Genomic DNA, 18239 nt, shown 5'->3' with positions numbered 1-18239 from the left:
GGTATGTGAGACTTAACGATCTGCAGGTGTTGAGAGCAGATCGCGGGCCCAAGGATTTTAGGGCCCACCCACTAAACGACTCCCCTGCACTCTTACACCCGACGTCCGATCTCCGTCCGGGGTCAGAACCTGGACAGAGTAGGGGGGTTCCCGCGGTCAACACTACAACCAGACACGCGGCGCCACCCCGAGGACGCCCGACCGACGGGTCGTCGAGGCGATAGTCGACAACCAACGACGTCGGTCTCCGCGGTACGGCGGCCCTACCAGGCCGCCCGGGCGGTGCCGCTGGTGTTCCGGGATACCCCGCTGGGCCAGAACCAGCCTGCCAGGTCGGAACGCGATACACCGCCGACCGGGTTGCTCTTCAACAGTATGTTCGGCGACGACAGCGACGACGAAAATGCGGACCGCATCGCAGTCCGCAGCCGCCGACGCGCCGTCCCGTCCTCCTGGTGCCAGCGCGCTAGAGTGACGGTAGCGTGCGGCGCAGCCTCAACCCCCTTAGGTCGCCCCGTGACCATCACCGGGAGGAGACTGCCTCCTCATAGGGGCTGGAGCTGGACAAACGCCCTCCTCCGACCCCCGGCTCGACGGCGGCGGCACGGCGCCGAGAGGGAAGAAGAGCTCTCCCTCTCCCGTTCCGCCGCCTCCTTCTGCGAGATGGTGGACTCGCAGAAGTCGAGCATCGCCTGCCAGGACTCGTCGCTGCCGAGCATCGTAGCCACGACGGTCGGAAGCGACAAGTCCGGTCCTATTTTTGCAACGAGGACGCGGCGCTGCTCCGCGAAAGCGGTGCAGTACGCGAGCGTGTGCTCCGCCGTGTCCTCGTTGCAGCCACTGCAGTGGTGGCACTTCGGCGTCGGCTCCCTCCGGGCGACGAGGTGTAGGTAGCGACCGAAACAGCCGTGTCCCGTGAGCACCTGCGTCGCTCGGAAGGTGAGACGTCCTCGGTCGCGATTCACCCAGTCCGAGAGGACCGGGCGGATCGCCTCGACGGTCCGTCGCCCGTAGGCGGGGTTCGCCAGGCGGCGAGACCACGCCTCGAGCACGGCACGCCGAGATTGAAGCTTCCGCGCTCGAACTTCCGCCGCGCCGGGACGCGGCTCCCCCCTGGAGCGGAGATCGCATCGCCACGCGTAATCCGCAGCGAGCGCCTCCGCTTCCAGGTCCCAGGGAGGCGTCCCAGCTAGCACGCACGCCGCCTCGAACGAGACGGTACGGTATCCACGAACCGCCCTGACCGCAATCGCGCGTTGCGGACGTCGCAACGCCGCAACGTTGTCGCGGGTCAGGGCGTGGCACCACACGGGAGCCCCGTACAGTGCCATCGACCGCACCACCCCCGTGTAGAGGCGGCGCACCACCACGTCAGGCCCCCCGACGTTCGGCAACAGCCGACTCAGCGAGCCGGCGGCCGCCATCAGTCGGGGACCTAATCTTTCAAAGTGAGCGCGAAAGCTCCAACGACCGTCCAGTACGAGACCGAGGTACCGCAGCCCGGTTGCCTCGATCTCGACGCGAACGCCTCCGATCACGAGGTGGGCCCCCTGAGGCGGCGCTCTCCGGGCCCCGTGAAACAACAGGGCCTGGGATTTATCAAGCGCCACCTCCAGACCCAACCGTCGGATCCTGCCGATGACGAAGGCCACCCCCGCGCAGGAAAGACGGGCAGACTCTCGCAAGTCCCTCCCCCGGGCCACGACCAAAGTGTCGTCCGCGTAGCAAACTACGCTCAGACCCGGGAGAGGAGTGCTTAGGGTGCCACGCAAGACCCAGTCGTAGCCGATGTTCCACAAGAGAGGGCCAAGGACCGACCCCTGTGGAACACCGCGCTGGACGGGGAAGCGGAGCACCGTCCCACCGTGCCCGGTGCACACGACCGACCTATCCTCGAGGTAGGACCCGATCAGCCGACGGAGATACGCAGGGACGCCGTGATACTGCAGCGCCCCCGCGATCACCGACCAGGGCAGGGTGTTGAACGCATTGGCGATGTCCAGGGACACCGCCAGTGCAACCCCGCCCCGGCTGACAGCCTCATCAGAGAGGGCGCGCACGCGCATCACCGCGTCAATGGTCGAGCGGCCCTCCCTGAATCCGAACTGCTCCGCTGACAGATCAGGACCCACTCCCGTCAGGTGCTGGACGATGCGGGCGGCCACCACTCGCTCGAGCAGTTTTCCCGCCTCGTCCAGCAACACGATGGGACGATACCCCGCAGGTGAGTCCGCAGGGCGTCCCTCCTTCCTTAGCAGAACAAGTCTGCCCGTCTTCCACTGCTTTGGAAACCGCCCCGACTCGAGGCAGGCTTCAAAGAGCCGCACGAGCCGGTCCCCAAGGGCACCGAAGGCCAAATCCCAAACCCGACCGTGAACACCGTCAGGGCCGGGGGCCGCGTCTTTCCTCCGCATCCTCGACACGGCCGCACGCATCTCCTGCTCCGATATGCTCGGAGGGACCACCTCAGCAGGGGCATCACCGCTCGCGTCAAGGCGTGGCGGCACGCCCATGAAGGGGGGCTCAAAGTCCCTCTCCATCCGCGGGAATAGCCCGGAGACAATATCCCGCAGCTGCTGAGGCTGGAGACGCTCCGTCACCGGGAGCGCCCACGGTCGCAATTTCTTGCGTACCGTCTGGTACGGGCGCCCCCAGGGATCCTGATCGAGCGTCTCCAGGAGCGTCTTCATGCTCTGAGACTTGGCCTCGCCGATGGCCCGCCGCAGAGCCTCCTGCTTCTCACGGCAGTCGGCATGTAAGCGGGCCGCCACCTCCGCGAAATCCATACCGCGAAGACGGCGACGGCGGTGGCGGGCGTTTCGGCGGCGTGCCCGCACGCACTCCTCTCTGAGGAGTGCGATCTCGGGCGTCCACCAATACGCACCGCCACGTGGGGCGCGGCCACTGACCCGGGGCATCGCAGCATCGCAGACGCGACGCATCGTACCCCGGAACCAATCGGCCTCCGACTCCACGTCCACTAGACGCGCGGGCATCGGCGCCCACGCGGCCACTGTGGCCGCCTCCACCGCGAGCACCTTATTCAGGCGCTTCAGTGCCCATCGTGGGAATGATCGGGGAGCGCTACGCGGGAGCTCCTCCTCACCGCGGGCGTCTTCGGCCGGCGCATTCAACGAAGTGGAAACGGAGAGCTCAAATCGAACAAACCGATGGTCCGAGAGCGTCTCCGCCCCCTCGAGAACACGCCAGCCACGGACACGGCGTGCGGCGGACGGAGACGCGAACGACACGTCCACGTGTGATTCCCCGTTCCACCGCACGCAGGTCGCGACCGAACCTCTGTTCAGAAGACAGAGACCGGTCGCGAAAGCCCACTCCGACAGGAACTCGCCGCGCGAGTCCGTGCGGGGGGAGCCCCACGCTGTACATTTAGCGTTGAGGTCCCCCGCCAGTATCACCGGGCGAGACTCGAAGCGATGAACCAACGCCTCGAGCCCACCCAGGAACCGTTCGAACTCAGCGAGACTCCTGTTCGGAGAGAAGTACACCCCGATCACGACGGTTTCATTGACCCTAACTACGACGTACCCGGATCCCCTGGCCACCATTCCAAGGGGGGGTAGCGCCGCTGACTGTCGCATCACGATCGCCACGGAGCCATCAACATCTCCGGCCCAGGAATCCTCCCGGTCGGGAGGTACGAAGTATGGCTCCGCAACGATCGCGATGTCGATGAACCACTCCGCCATGGTGTGGACGAGGAGATCCTGCGCCCTGGCGGAGTGGTTCACGTTCGCTTGGAGGAAGCGATGGACGTGATCCATTATTGAGGTGTCACGTCCATCGCTCCCTCGTCTTCCGTCCCACCTTGCGGCCCGACGGCCGCGGCGGGAACTGACTGGCCGGCTGCTTTATACGCAGCCGGCTCTTCCTCTGCTATCTTCTTCTTTTTCCCGCCACGCCTCCTCTTTGTGGAGGAGGGGGCGGAAAGACAGGCCGGGCCCCCAGCCCGATGATCGGCCCGCCGCTTCGCCGCGTCGCATAGCACGCAGTGTGGCGCGGCGGCTGCGCAGGAGACCGCTTTGTGTCCGGGCTGGCCGCAGCGGAAACAAAGCCCGCTGCGGTCCACGGCCGATGGGCACCTGGCGAGGCCGTGCCCGGTGCCGAAGCACCGGAGGCATCGCCAGGGGCGGGCCTTCTGTAACTGCACGTGGGCCATCACCCAGCCCACGCGCAGCCTCCCTGGTGAGTCGGCGGGCCGACCTTGTGGAGGCGTAGCCAGGAGCGTGGCCGCCTGCATAGGGCAACGCGCCCACGCAGTGAAGGCTCCAGAGTAAGAGCTTCGCAGCTCTCCCACCCTGACCTGCGTGAGGGCGCAATTGCCCTGCGATGCAATGGCAGCGGCCACTTCCTCCTTTGTGGCGCATTCATCCAGGCCCGTCACTTTGACTTCTGCCATTTTGACGGGCCTGTCTATACGCACCACTTCTGGGTCCGGCAGGATTTCACGGAGCCGGGTTGCTAGCTTATCCGCGGCCGCACTGGTGTTGGCACCAGGACACTCCAGCAACCGGGCCCCGTTGGCGGTGTGCCGGACTCGGAGGCCACCCTCCACGCCCATAGCATCCACGTCGACGCTAGCGCGCGCCCGGGCCATGACCTCCCCATAAGTGAGGCCCTTTTCCTTGGCAGCCGGCAGCAGCTCCAATACGACAGCCGCCGACCGCGGAGCGCGCGGTTTTCTTGCCTTGCGCCCTCCCTTTCTTTTCCCTTCAGTTGCTGCTCGACCCACTACCTGGGGAGCCTTGACTGTCGGGACGGGACGGGGGTTAGGTACGTCTTGCGCCCTCCTTCGACCCCGCTTCACTACCGTCGTCCAGGCTGCGTCCATGTTGGACGGGGCGGGAGGCAATGGACGGGGCTGGGGGTGTTGCGCTGGCTGGGCGGCATTCACACACCCCTTTGGATTGTTGCGGCTTCTGCCAGGCCCCGCCTTCGCAGGCTGGGGCGGGACAGAAGCAGCAGCCTGAGGCCTCGCAGGCTGGGCGGGTATTCGTCGCCCAGCAGTCTTGGACCGTGTAGCCAGTTTGGCCGCAGTGGCGTTCGCGGGCGCCGGTGCAGCCGCGGTCTTAGGCGTTAGTGATACCTGCGCTGGCTGCTCGTGTGCCAGCGGTGGCCTCGCACGCACCACTGTAGAGGTGCGAGCCTCAAGAATGGCTAGGCGCCTCTTGAGGTCTTCGATCTCCTTATCTTTTTCCGCCACTATAGCCTCTTGCACTTGGGGCGGTGGTGGTGGGGAAACCGAACTGCCCCGCTGTCTCCTTACACCATCAATGGCCACACGCATTGCGGCCATCTCCTCCCGCAACTTTACACTCTCCGCCCGAAGCTCTGCATTCTCACTCTGAACGCAGGCGTACAAAGCCTGTAGGCTCTCCAGCTGCGACCGCAGGCCAGCTGTTTCCTCCGTGGCCGTGCGCTGGAGAAATGCCTCTAGGAGCCTACCCATGGCAGTGACCACGCAATTCAGGGCATGCACGTACGTGCCCTTTAAGGAGCCTGATTTGCTCGCCACCTTGGAGACAATATCCAGAGAGATATCGAAGATTTTGTGCAGGTCAGTGGGTTCAGTCTCCATAAGGGAGCGGCACAACCGCTCAACCTCTCCCTCCCTGCCTCGTTCGGCCTTCCCACAACGGGTTCTCCCGCCTCGCAGCGAGCCGGCTGCCAATCCGCCGCAGGTTATCCGAACATCCTGTTCTTTGGCGGACGACGCCGCAACAGTCGCCGGTCCTTCCTCGACCGCCAAAAACTTGGCGGGCGCGGGTTCAATTTCCGAGGAGTCGGAGGGAGCGGAAGTCACTGGTCGCTTGACCGTCTTCCGCTTCCTCCGAGTTTTCGCATCAGCGTTGGCTCTGCTGGCGAGCCGTCCGGTAGTATTCCGGAGCAAAAGCGGCGACTCTCGACCACTCGACGCGTAGCCCCTCGCAGAGCTTCGCGTCGAGCGCAGTGAGAGTGCACTGTCGCAACGCTCAGGGTGCACGAATAGATCGTTTTCGCGGCTCGTGCTGCCGCCTCCTTCCTCTAGGCAATTGTTGCCCCCCCCAGAATACGAGGGGCAGCGTGCCTCCGATTGCTCGGAGGCACGGAGGGATTCTCCTCCCGCTGAGCGGGAGGTACCCTCCTGGGGTAATACTGTTTCGCAATTGTCCATGTTCATTTTTTTTCCTTTCTTATTTAACCAGGGGTGAGGTCCCCTGGGATCAGGTGATGCCCTCGGGACTGGACTCCCTCCAGCCATTCATCCCTTCGCCGGGCATCGGAGCTTGGGATTGGGGTATTTTTTATAGAGGTTTACGTCCTCGCGACCCCGTGCCTTGCGGCAGCGGCCACCGCCCCCCACTCAGTGAGGATTACGGGTTGGTCGGCAGCCCACCGGGTGCACAGGGCAACTCGGCAGACCACCGCCCGACGCTCGAAACGAGCGACCACGAAGCCACGCCGGCGAACCGGTACCCCCCATATCTGGGGGGCGTTCCCCTGTAGCCAAAGCCGGGGACATAGCAACCAGCGGTCAGCAGCTGCGAAAATGCAGCGCTGACTCACTTCCACGATTACGGGGCACAGGGTGCCACCGCTCACGGCAGGCCGGCGAACCAGTGCCGTCGGAAGCTGCGATCTCCAGAAGGAGCACTCTTCACTTAGTGAAGAGTGTGGAGAGCGCAGTCCTTCCGCTCCTCCTAGTGCTGATTTTGGTCCGCGTCATCCGATCTCTTTCGTTGCAAAGCCTATCTAAGCTATCCTAAACCTAACCCTAAACCTAGGACCTTAACCTACATCTAACCTAATCATATACCTAGGACCTTAATCTACATCTAAACCTAACCCTATACCTAGGACCTAAACCTAAGAATCCTTGCAACGAAAAAGATCGGACGATACCTCTGGGAATGTCGCCCAGAGGATCCCGTTATCCGCCACCTACGGACGCGCCACGGTGGAAGTCCAGCAAAACTCCCCCACAGACGGAGCCCCCGGCCACGCAGAGTGCGCACCGGGGGGCCCGCCCAGGTCCCGGGAAATTAAGCACGGCACCTGGGCCAAGGCGGTGTCTTTTTGTCCAACATCCACCAACATGTTTGCTTCCAATTACACATTAAACATTCTGGTAGTCATATCGGTAATGACCATTGAAGGAACGAAAGAATGTTTAACAAAAAACGTTTTTACGTCGGCAGCTTTAAAGACTAAAATGGTACGCGTATTACTTATACAGAACGACATTTACAGAAACGAGCTTCGTACTTTTTACATCGATACGTTTATCATAAGTGAATTAATTTAAATTGCCATAAAATAACAGTTTACATAATGACCGGACAGTTTCGTGAGTTATATTTTTGAAGTCATAAATATTGTATTTCATAAATATTTTATGGTTTTAATATCTTGGGTTACAAATCGAGTTTTGCGAATCGAGTTAACATTGTAATGTGAATTTTTTAAATGCTTAATTAAGCTTAGTATAGTAAGCGGCACGTAAGTTGGCAAGGTTTTCGTGTAGTAGGGGGGTAATGTCGCGCATAGTGCACATTGCAACAAAAAAATGGTCACCTTTATTGCCCGCATATAATTTTATTTTATTTTATTAATTTTTTTATTTGCCATAATTTATTTTGAAGCCTGTGTGTTTAGAAGAAAGTTAAAGAAAAGAGAGGAATTCGTGAAGTGTATTAGGTGTTATAAATAAAATATAATTAAAAGTTAAGAAGTTTATTTAAAAAAATATACTTAATATTAAAAATTATGTGTCGCCGTCGTCACTATCATTTTCTCATAATGCTACCCTTGGATTAAATTTATGGTAGCACCTGAGCTAGTGGAAGGAGTTGGCTCCTCATCGTCGACATAACGAAGAGTCGCTGTCGTCACTGGCGTAAATAATAAAACGCTCAGTGACTGAATCGACTATATGGTCATTGGTATTTGGTCCTGGCATTGCAAACAACACTCGTAACAAAAACTAAATTTAAAACAATAATAACAACTTGTTACAAAAACTCAATATAAACAAAGGGTTCCTACAACTTAGTAGGCGCATGTGTAACCGGGAGCGAACGGAACGTGGACGTGGTGCGGGAGGGCAGGGTTGACTGACTCACCAATCGCGCGCTTGGAACGGTGCTACGTCTTTCCCCGCGTCCCGCTTGACAACCAAAAAGACCTAAAAAACGACTTCTGCGCATCTAGCGGCTCTTGCCAAGTTACGTGCCGGGGACTATAATATACGTAGGGATGACGTGACGTTTGAATTCAATCACCGATCTCGGAAACATACACAAGCTACAATTAAGAAATTCATTTTAAATTCAACATCAGTCAATTACCGATGCGGTTCGTTTGAAGTAATCAAAGAGAAACATAGAAAGGTTGTGTAATCTAATGCTACAAACGTATACGGATCTATATACAATTAACAACATCTTATTTCTATTTTAATGTTTATCCAAATGTTAATTCACATTCCGTCATTGTTCTTGACTACTTCAATTTTAATATTCAATGGTTTAATGTGTAATTAACCTAAAAATTATCTGAGCATGCGGCATTAACACGTAATAATCACAAGATATAAAGACAAATCTAAATATCTATTACGAAAATTGGATACCTTTGCCTTTTGTCGATTACTGTTACTGGTGGTAGGAACTCTTGTGAGTCCGCACGGGTAGGTACCACCACCCCGCCTATTTCTGCCGTAAAGCAATAATGCGTTTCGGTTTGAAGAGTGGGGTAGCCGTTATAACTATACTGAGACCTTAGAACTTATATCTCAAGGTGGGTGGTGCATTTACGTTGTAGATGTCTATGGGCTTCAGTAACCACTTAACACCGGGTAGGCTGTGAGCTCATCCATCCATCAAAGTAATAAAAAATAAAAAAAATATATTTTATTTTTTACCTATTTTTTAAGCAACGTTTTTGTTTGTAATTTTTTTTTATAACGGAACCCAATGACATAGTTATTATTAATTAACTTAAAAACTACACAACAAGACTATAAATCATTTTCTAATAAAATCACCAAGATTTTACGAGAATTTGATGACATCCGGTTCGGAAAATAAAAGTCATTGATTAATAAGACAAGACAATTCCTATTCTCCTTTATTTATGAGGTATGTGTAGTTGTTCAACAAACTATATGTGGCGACAAAAACACGAATGTTTCTAGCAAACAACAGGTGCCCACTTTATAAAGTATAATGTAAAAATGACTCTATTAACTGCATACCAATAATTTATTGATACGTTACATTAATTACTAAAATAAATTATTGCTGTATATTTTAATTGAAAACTAAACAATTCGAGAGATTGAAGATAAATGTTTAAAATAATAGATACCAATTTAAAAACAAATACGTATTTTATTATCTTAAAAAGTAATTACGTTTTGTTGTAAGTAAAGTTTTGAAATTAACACTAATTGTATAAAAACACTAGAACGATTACTGGAAAATAAATTCAATATCATTTTAAAATGTAAGGTAGCACCACTTTTAATTAAAACGGAATAAATATACATAATAATAATCAGAAACTAGAGACTGGAATTTTTTTAAGTTGACTTCTGTAGGAAATAGTCATTTTTTCTTTAGCAATGAATTAAAAGTAGATAAAGAACGTGTTTTATTAATGAAGTGGGCATCATCATCTCACTGCTGGACATAGATATATCCCAACTAACGCCACTGATCCTGGTCTACGGCTCTCCTCGTCCTTTGCTTGCCAGATGTCATTGACATTGACAAAAATATGGCATTGACAAATAAATATGTATATATATATAATTTAAATCTCCAAAACGGCTCCAACGATTTTCATAAAATTTAGTAGACAGGGGGGATATTCGGGAGCGATAAATCGATCTAGCTACGATTTATTTTCAGATAATGTTGTTTTATTCTTGTTTTCAATAATCAACTTTATCGATAATCAACTTTATGACTTTTCCCGACATCTACTGGCGAATAATAATACTATTATTCTTTATTGAGAGCAACTAACTGCTTTAAAGACACAGTAACACTAAAGCTACTTCAGCAGATAGCGTTGTTAAGCCACCCGAAGCCAATGAGCGTTTGGTTTAAGGTTAGACCAAGAAAATGACTTGTTTATTTATATTATTTATGTATTTTTAACTCACGTGTTCACTTAAGCATGCCTAAGCGATCTTGGAATATTTAATCATTTTATCATTATGTGTTAATTTGTATTTAAATATAATTTCAAAAAAACACAATTTATCAAACAAAAAAAAACCGAGCAAAGCTCGGTCATCACCTAGTAAATATCTATACATATAAATAAAATTGGTGAATCTGTTTGTAATAATAGCCGCTTTTTACTACATGCATATGAATATATATAAGGTACATACACCAAAATAACATTTTTTACAATTTTTGTCTGGCTGTGTGTGTGTTTTTTTTTTTTTTTTTGTGTGTCTGTTTGTTCCGGCTAATCTCTGGAACGGCTGGACCGATTTTGATGAAATTTGCACTGATAGGTAGCTAAAGATATAAGGAGTAACTAGACTAGCTTTGAGTCTCGCGGCGTCATCCACGGTACAATAACCGCGGATTACATCGTGGGACTCAGCTATCAATAATAAAATTTTATGTTTCCGAAGCGAAGCGAGGGCGGGTCGCTAGTAATAAATAAGACATTTTGAAATTTACTGACTTTGTGTACTTCTCTTCGCAGGTCTGGTTCCAGAATCGACGGGCGAAGTGGAGGAAACAGGAAAAAGTTGGCCCCCAGGGACACCCCTACAATCCTTACTTGAGCGCTACGGGAGCCGCCCCACCCGCCTCCGTGGTCGCCTCCATGCCGAACCCCTTCACACAACTAGGGTTTGGTTTCAGGAAGCCCTTCGATACAAACGCTTTAGCTTCGTTTAGGTGAGTAGATATGTGAATATGTATGTGAATATAAGAGTATATGATAGAGATTATATATGGATATATGTGTAAATTTTATATTATTATCATGATATAATATTGTGTACGCCGTTTATGTGATTATATATATACCGTGTATGTGTTTATATATGTATGAAGTATTATTATCAGTTTGGTTATTTTCACATTAAGTTATGCACCTACCCCAGGATTCTCTACACAACCCTTGGTTGACTGGTAGAGAATGCCTCAGGCCTTAAGTCCGCCATTGTACTTCTGTGCATTAAGTTAAATAATTAAATAAATAGATGTACAACGCATCGGCGACAATATTTATGTCTAGTTTTATAAAGTTAACAAGGCTGGGAAAGCCGTTATACAATTAAGAGTTCCACGTCTCAAAGTGGGTAGCGACATTGACGCTTCGGAGCCTGTCAGCTTCGGTAATGATTTAACCCAGATGAGACGCGGACTTGTCTATGTAGTAAGTAGATATCGTACAACGATACGATTCTTACTGGTGGTAGGGCCTGTTGTGAGCCCGCACGGGTAGGCACCAACCACCACCCCGCCTATTTCTGCCGTGAAGCAGTAATGCGTTTCGGTTTGAAGGGAGGAACAGCCGTTGTAACTATACTGAGACCTTAGAACTTATATCTGAAGGTGGGTAACGCATTTACGTTGTATATGTCTATGGGCTCCAATAACCACAACACCAGGTGGGCTGTGAAATCGTCCACCCATCTAAGCAATAAAAAAAATACCTTTCAAATTTATCAGACCGTTATGATACAGAACACATTTATTGGTTATATCAGACTACATGGCACGCCAAAGAGTTGAGAGATAATACTCCTATAATATTTAACTTTTGAAGCAGTTTGAAAACGCCCGTAAATTCGACCATGTCATTAGTTAATAATTTATAAACAAAAGTAATAGTCAACCTAAAACAAATGTGTTTCCAACAGGTATGCTGGGGGTCCAGTACTTGGAGCTCAGTATCTCGGTGCACCACTTCCACGACCACCAATGTTCAGCGCCCCACTCTATACGAGTTCCCCCCCATTTCATTCCCTCCTCGCGGGTTTAGCTCCTCCCCGACAATCTCCCGATCCGCCTCCTGTTTCTCCTCCTATATCTCCGGGCAGCGAGTCTCCTCCTAACCAGCCTCCGGTTCAAGAAGTGGAGAGAAGAAGCTCGAGCATCGCAGCCCTGAGGATGGCGGCTCGGGAGCACGAATTAAGATTAGAGATATTGAGGCAGCGACATCATAGCGACCTCATAAGTTGAGTTTGACTGTTATCCTAACATGGAAGACCAATTTTAACGAATACCCAGGTCTTAATTAGCCAGATCTGCGATTTAATATAGGAGAAGACTGTTGGTTTTGGTTTTGATTTTTAGTATTGAGAATTCTTACCGACAACGTTATGTTTCCTGTTATAATCAATAGGTAATTATTAGAACACAAATTAGGCAGACACTACTTAAGTTTTCCGTGGTTTATCAGCGAATATGATGCAAATTCAGCCGCCTTAATAAGTTCCAGCTAAGTAGACTGACCAATCACTTGGCATTCGTAATCTGTAATTGACTTAAGCACTTAACAACCAGTCAGCTTATTAATATACGTTAAAACAGTTGAAACTTGTTTTACAGATTTGTATAGTAGAAAACATACTTCGTCTTCTCGCATTAAAAGTGTATAATCTCAAAACTTACTAATTTTACAGTGTTTTGAAGGTTTAACATGTTATATTTTTAATATTAATCATATCTGCAATATTAATTTTTAAATTTTACCAGTTACATTATCTGTCTTTTAAAGGTAAGATAAAATTATGTATTAATTTTTTTAATAGTAGTCAAAACATAGGTAAATTAAAAAAAAAATTTAAAACTAAACTACGTTCTTTTGCCAGTATTTATGACAAAAACACTAGTGATACCAAATGTTTACGCATATTAACTCAAATTCGAATATTTTTGGAAATTGTACACTTTTAATGCGAAAAAGCGACTTGAGGAACTGGAAAAAAAGTTTTTTTTAATTCTTCAACCTCCTTGGGACGTGCGGTGGGTTTGTTTCTAGCTTAACCCGAGTTAACAAACTTAAGCGGCAAACTTCACTCAGAGTACACGTTTGTAACTTCACGCATTTAACTATGTCATTTAAGTTACATTACGGCCCTATTTTTTTAAATTCATAATATTAAATTAATTTGATTTTTCTTACAATTTTAAATCAAACGATAAAATCGATCAGTATTTTCACGGTTTGTCTTAAGACCACAGCATTGAGTTTTTGAAAAACGAATATATGTATATTTTTTTTCAGAAATTTTATAGGCGAAGGAATCTTTATCTAATCGGACTTATTTTGTTTTTAAACGGCTGGGATATAATAATTCGTTTTGTAATTAAATAGAAAGAAAAAAAACATCAAAATCTTTTAGCATTGAAGAAACTATCGTAAGATCATTAGATATTATCGAAAATAAAAGATATTATGAACACAAACGCCGGCGCTAATGGATTTAATAATTTTGTTATCAAGATGCCTATCGGATCGTGTTAAAACATAGAAATGGGATCGTTGAAAAATGAACTTTATTGCCACTATTCCTTTGCGATTCAACGTCCAGTGTATAAAGTCCGAGACTATAATAAAACAGACAGCATATTATTTTTCTTTGACGTAGTTTTAAGAAATTGTTTTAATTGTTTTTAATTTGTATACGTAGGAAGTGAAAACACACTTATCGTTTGAACAGTGTCTCAACAACGACATCGGGGCCTGAATTCAGGTTTGAACTAACCTTGACACGATTTTTAGTGACCAATAGTCATTTGAACGTATGTGTAAAAAAAAATCGACACTTAATTTTATACAATACTAGCTGACCTGACCCGGCAGACTTCGTAGTGCCTCAATCGATAAATAAAAGACCCAAACTTTTGTATAAAAATAAACTTAAAACAAACAAAAGGAATCCGTCCGACGGGGGGGGACATCAAAGGAAAAACAAAATTGTTATTTTTATTTAAATCCGAGCATTTTCATATTTATTTACCTTTTAAACCTTCTCTGAACTTCCACAAATAATTTAGGACCAAAATTAGTCAAATCGGACCAGCCGTTCTCGAGTTTTAGCGAGACTAACGAACAGCAATTCATTTTTATATACATAGATAGATGTCAAAATTACTTTACAAATACTCATTCGTTTTGTTAACAAAATATAAAGTTGTACGAATGTAAATATATGAACAATATATTATTATGAAAATAATACTCTCCCAAACAATTTCCGAAAAGTATGAACAGAAAGAGATTTTCAAATATATTTTCCAGAAAACGAACGAATTAATTTATGCTATTATTATTCATCAATCGATTTCCTTTGTAATTCAATTTACACATTGATATTAAGATGGTATTTGTAATAATTCATACTTAATATTCTAATAGAACAAATGGAGGAAGATTCTCAATTTACACGCTTTAACAAGAAAAAGTGGTATTCACTTCCAACGTTGCTAATTACGTTGTATATATTACTTACGAATCCGTCCAATACTACATAAATTGCCTTATTTGTTATTTATTGTAATTATAAGTCGGTAAACAAGCTATTATATTAAGTTTTTATTTTTATTTGGTAATTCTCAAGCATCATCCGGTGCCTTTGTATGTATTTAAACGTCGCATGATTTTTAAGGAATAAAGATGTTGACAATAAATATTGGTAAAGTTTCATTCAATATCTTCAAATAGACACGGGGTAAGCATGGTCTCGTACAAATTCAATAAAAATTACAGAGTTTTATATCTTCAAAAATACTTTATAAACATTCACAGTTTAAATCACATTCACTATTATTTGACAGAGTTGGCGACATTAAAACGCAGTTGCGAGCACCATGATCATAAGTACAATCTCATGGTAAGAAATGGTTAAATAACAGTAGTAGTATGTAACACAAAAACTGTACGTAAAATTCACTAATTCGTTTCACAGATCTTGAACAAGACAATTATTGCACTAGGAGCAAAATAGAAAGAGAAAAGAAAATCTTAATAGTTTAGTTCTTTTTTCCTACCTAATCGTTGGTAGACTAAGGGGCTATTCCAACTTCGCGCGTACTAGTAGATGAGCTTACGGGTTCAACCTGAGAGAAGTTGCCAACACTAACCATAGCAAGAATAGTGCTTTGCAGAATCTACCACCGGATCGGAATCGCGACCATCTGAGAAGATCCGGCGAGAAACTCAGTGGGCGGTTTGTGCAGGGATGCGCGCTGTCAATACGAGCGCGTAGAGAAAGTGTAATGGTGTAAGGATTAGAAATAATTTGTATTATGAGCTCGCTCGTTGGACCGGACATACGTGTCGCAAAACCGATGGCTGATGGAGCAGACGTATTCTGGACTAGACACCACGTACCGGTAAGCACAGCGTTGGGCGTCCCTTTACCAGTTGGGCCAATGACTTGCGGAGATTGGCTGCGAAAGGCGGAGGATCGTTTATTGTGGCGGACTACGGGGGAGGCCTACATCCAGCAGTGGAGAGATACAGGCCGATGATGATGAGCTCGCTCGGGACTACCAATACCAATCTGTCAATATCGAACGCAAATCTATCACGCGTTCCGAAACGGAGATTGGCTCTACAGTTACGCAAAAGTATTGAATTACGACAAAAGTCAGGTCTTTTTTATTTTTATTTATTGCCCTGGTAGGCAGACGAGCATACGGCCCACCTGATGGTGAGTGGTAACCATCGCTCGTGGACTAAAGCAATGCCAGGGGCAGAGCCAAGCCGCTGCCTACCGCATAATACTCTCCACAAGCCTCATTTGAAGAAGGACATGTCATAGCGCTGGGGAAACACCGTGGATGGGAGCTCATTCCAAAGCCGGATGGTACGTGGCAACGTAAGGTAAGGTAGACCTTTCATTTCGGTACATAGTAAGGGAGTCGAGGATTTTCGAGGAAGCTTTAATATAATTACACATAAAAACAATTTTCATTTTTTACCCCAAATATAATTTTAATGGGTTCTGTATATAAGGCTTCCAACTTCAGTACTTGAAAGCTTGTTAGGACATACAATTCGGCCGTGCCCTGATATCTCAAGGCAGCATACATGTTGTAACATCTATCTGCCTCTGGTAGCCATTTACCACCAGGTGGACCGTTCGTCTTTCTAGTGAAAAAAAATAAATCTAACGAAATGGAATTACCTAAAAAAAAAAAACACACACACACACACAAACACACACACATCAAAACCGACGGGCGTAATGATCGTTTCTTAATTACTTAAATTTAAACAGGAAGAAGCGAACAGCCAACGACCATCAATCAAATATTTTTATTACATCTGCTAAGCATCGTTCATCTGAACGTGGAAACATTCATTAATAATTTAATCGTATCTAATTAAAATGCTATTCAATAAACTGGTCAGGTCAGAGCGTTATTGGTCAGAAATTATGATTGAACATTAATTATTAAAAAAAATAAAAAAATAAAAAAAAATCAATTACATATTTGCTAACGAACGAACAACCGTGACTCACGATCGGGATTCGATTCTGTTACGTATTTAAATTAATAATAAATATTATAAATTGTTTTTCAATTCTAACTAACGATACCCGGTCACGTTTCGTTGTGAATATCTTATTTTTTCAAACTACATGCACAGTAATAGGTATAACCGAAACTTTCCCTTAATGTGCCTTATATTAACCGTACCGTAATTACAGGTGGTAGGGCGTATTGTGAGTCCGCACGGGTAGGTGCCATCACCCCGCCTATTTCTTCCGTGAAGCAGTAATGCGTTTCGGTTTGAAGGGTGGGGCAGTCGTTGTGACTATACTGAGACCTTAGAACACATATCTCAGGGTTAGTGGCGCATTTACGTTGTAGATGTCTATGGAGTCCGGTAACAACTTAACACTAGGTGGGCCGTGAGCATATCCACCCATCTAAGCAAAAAAAGCTTAAGATCTCAAGGTCAGCTGCTTCACGAATACGTCTACTACCGGATCGCGATCGCGACCCACTGAGAAGATTTGGTGAGAAACTCACCGGGCTGATGTATGGAAAAAATAAACTTATAACTTAAGTACAATATGCGGACTTATTGCTGAAAGCGATCTCTTCCGGTCAACCTTTGGACGGAGATAGTTTTGGAAGTAGGGGTGTTTACCGTAATCTAAGGACATAACAAAAATACTTACATAATTACAAAATCTATATAAATAAACAAATTCATATATACAAATAATTATAAACATGGCCACTAAAATACACTTATATCCAATATAATACATCTATACTAATATATAAATCTACAGTGGTTTTTACGGATGTTCCGTTATAACTACTGAACCGTGCATCCGATTGACTTAAAACTTGGTATCCATGTAGAAAATACATGTACTTAATGGATAGGCTAATATTTCTATTAGTGTTGGACTCCCTAATAATAATGACAATAAATAATAAAGTTAATGCCCAACGAAGCGAGCGAGTACGGCTAGTATTATATAATATGACAATGGCTTTGTTGTCACAGATTTTAACAAAAACAAAAACAAGGCGCATCGGTTTGCCTCAGTACAAAATTAAACCTTCACCGTGGAAGTCATTCGTAAATTGTCTTTAAACAAAAAAAAAAAAGGAATCACGTATGTTCATCAAAATAATCAGTTGATTTTTACCTTTAAAATAAATTGGTTTCATTATCAGATATTTTATTAATGAAAAATAAATACCGACCGGGTTAATTCAATTGTAATCGAATTTTTATCCTCTGAAACTCATCTGTGTGGGAACGCCCACAGCCGTCGGCCTTGTGTATGGAACAAGTTATAAGCGATATATACATACATATATGTATATTATATGAAAATTAACAAAAAGTTGCAAACAAAACAATTGAAGGCATGAAATCAATGCGAAAAACCTTATAATGATCACTAAATAACTATAAGACTGTGTGACACAAAACTCAAAAAACATCCCAACGGCTTTTTTTTTATTGTCGGAATTATATTACACGTCATGAAGTTTTAACTATATAAATCATTAAGGTTGTATATAAATTATAATATATAATTTTTATGACGAATAATCTTTGAAGATATAAATAAAAACCCACGCAGACGAATTCTTAGACACATCTAGTACATAATCTAAGATATCAAGATACGCCTAAATAACACACAATATTAGTTATCATTAATTAACAAACGCTCATCAAGAAAATATTTATATTCTTATTACTTCGACCGA

At 46.4% G+C, this 18239-nt stretch overlaps 1 protein-coding gene across 2 annotated transcripts in view; it reads left to right on the top strand.

The window, feature by feature from the left end:
• Window positions 1-14675, top strand: part of LOC101741073 (homeobox protein aristaless) — a 116396-nt gene extending 101721 nt beyond the window's left edge. For both annotated transcript variants that reach the window (XM_004929143.5, XM_038010548.2), the window contains exons 4-5: window positions 10732-10928; window positions 11900-14675. In XM_004929143.5, coding sequence (XP_004929200.2) covers window positions 10732-10928; window positions 11900-12221 — 519 coding nt within the window. In that variant the 3' untranslated portion in view covers window positions 12222-14675. The remainder of the gene's footprint in view (window positions 1-10731; window positions 10929-11899) is intronic.
• The last annotated feature ends 3564 nt before the right edge of the window (window positions 14676-18239 follow it).

This window comes from Bombyx mori, chromosome 4, assembly GCF_030269925.1.
Source record: "Bombyx mori chromosome 4, ASM3026992v2".
In the NCBI taxonomy this organism is placed as follows: domain Eukaryota; kingdom Metazoa; phylum Arthropoda; class Insecta; order Lepidoptera; family Bombycidae; genus Bombyx; species Bombyx mori.
The sequence above is the reverse complement of the archived record's forward strand: the minus strand, read 5'-3'. Positions and strand labels throughout refer to the sequence as shown.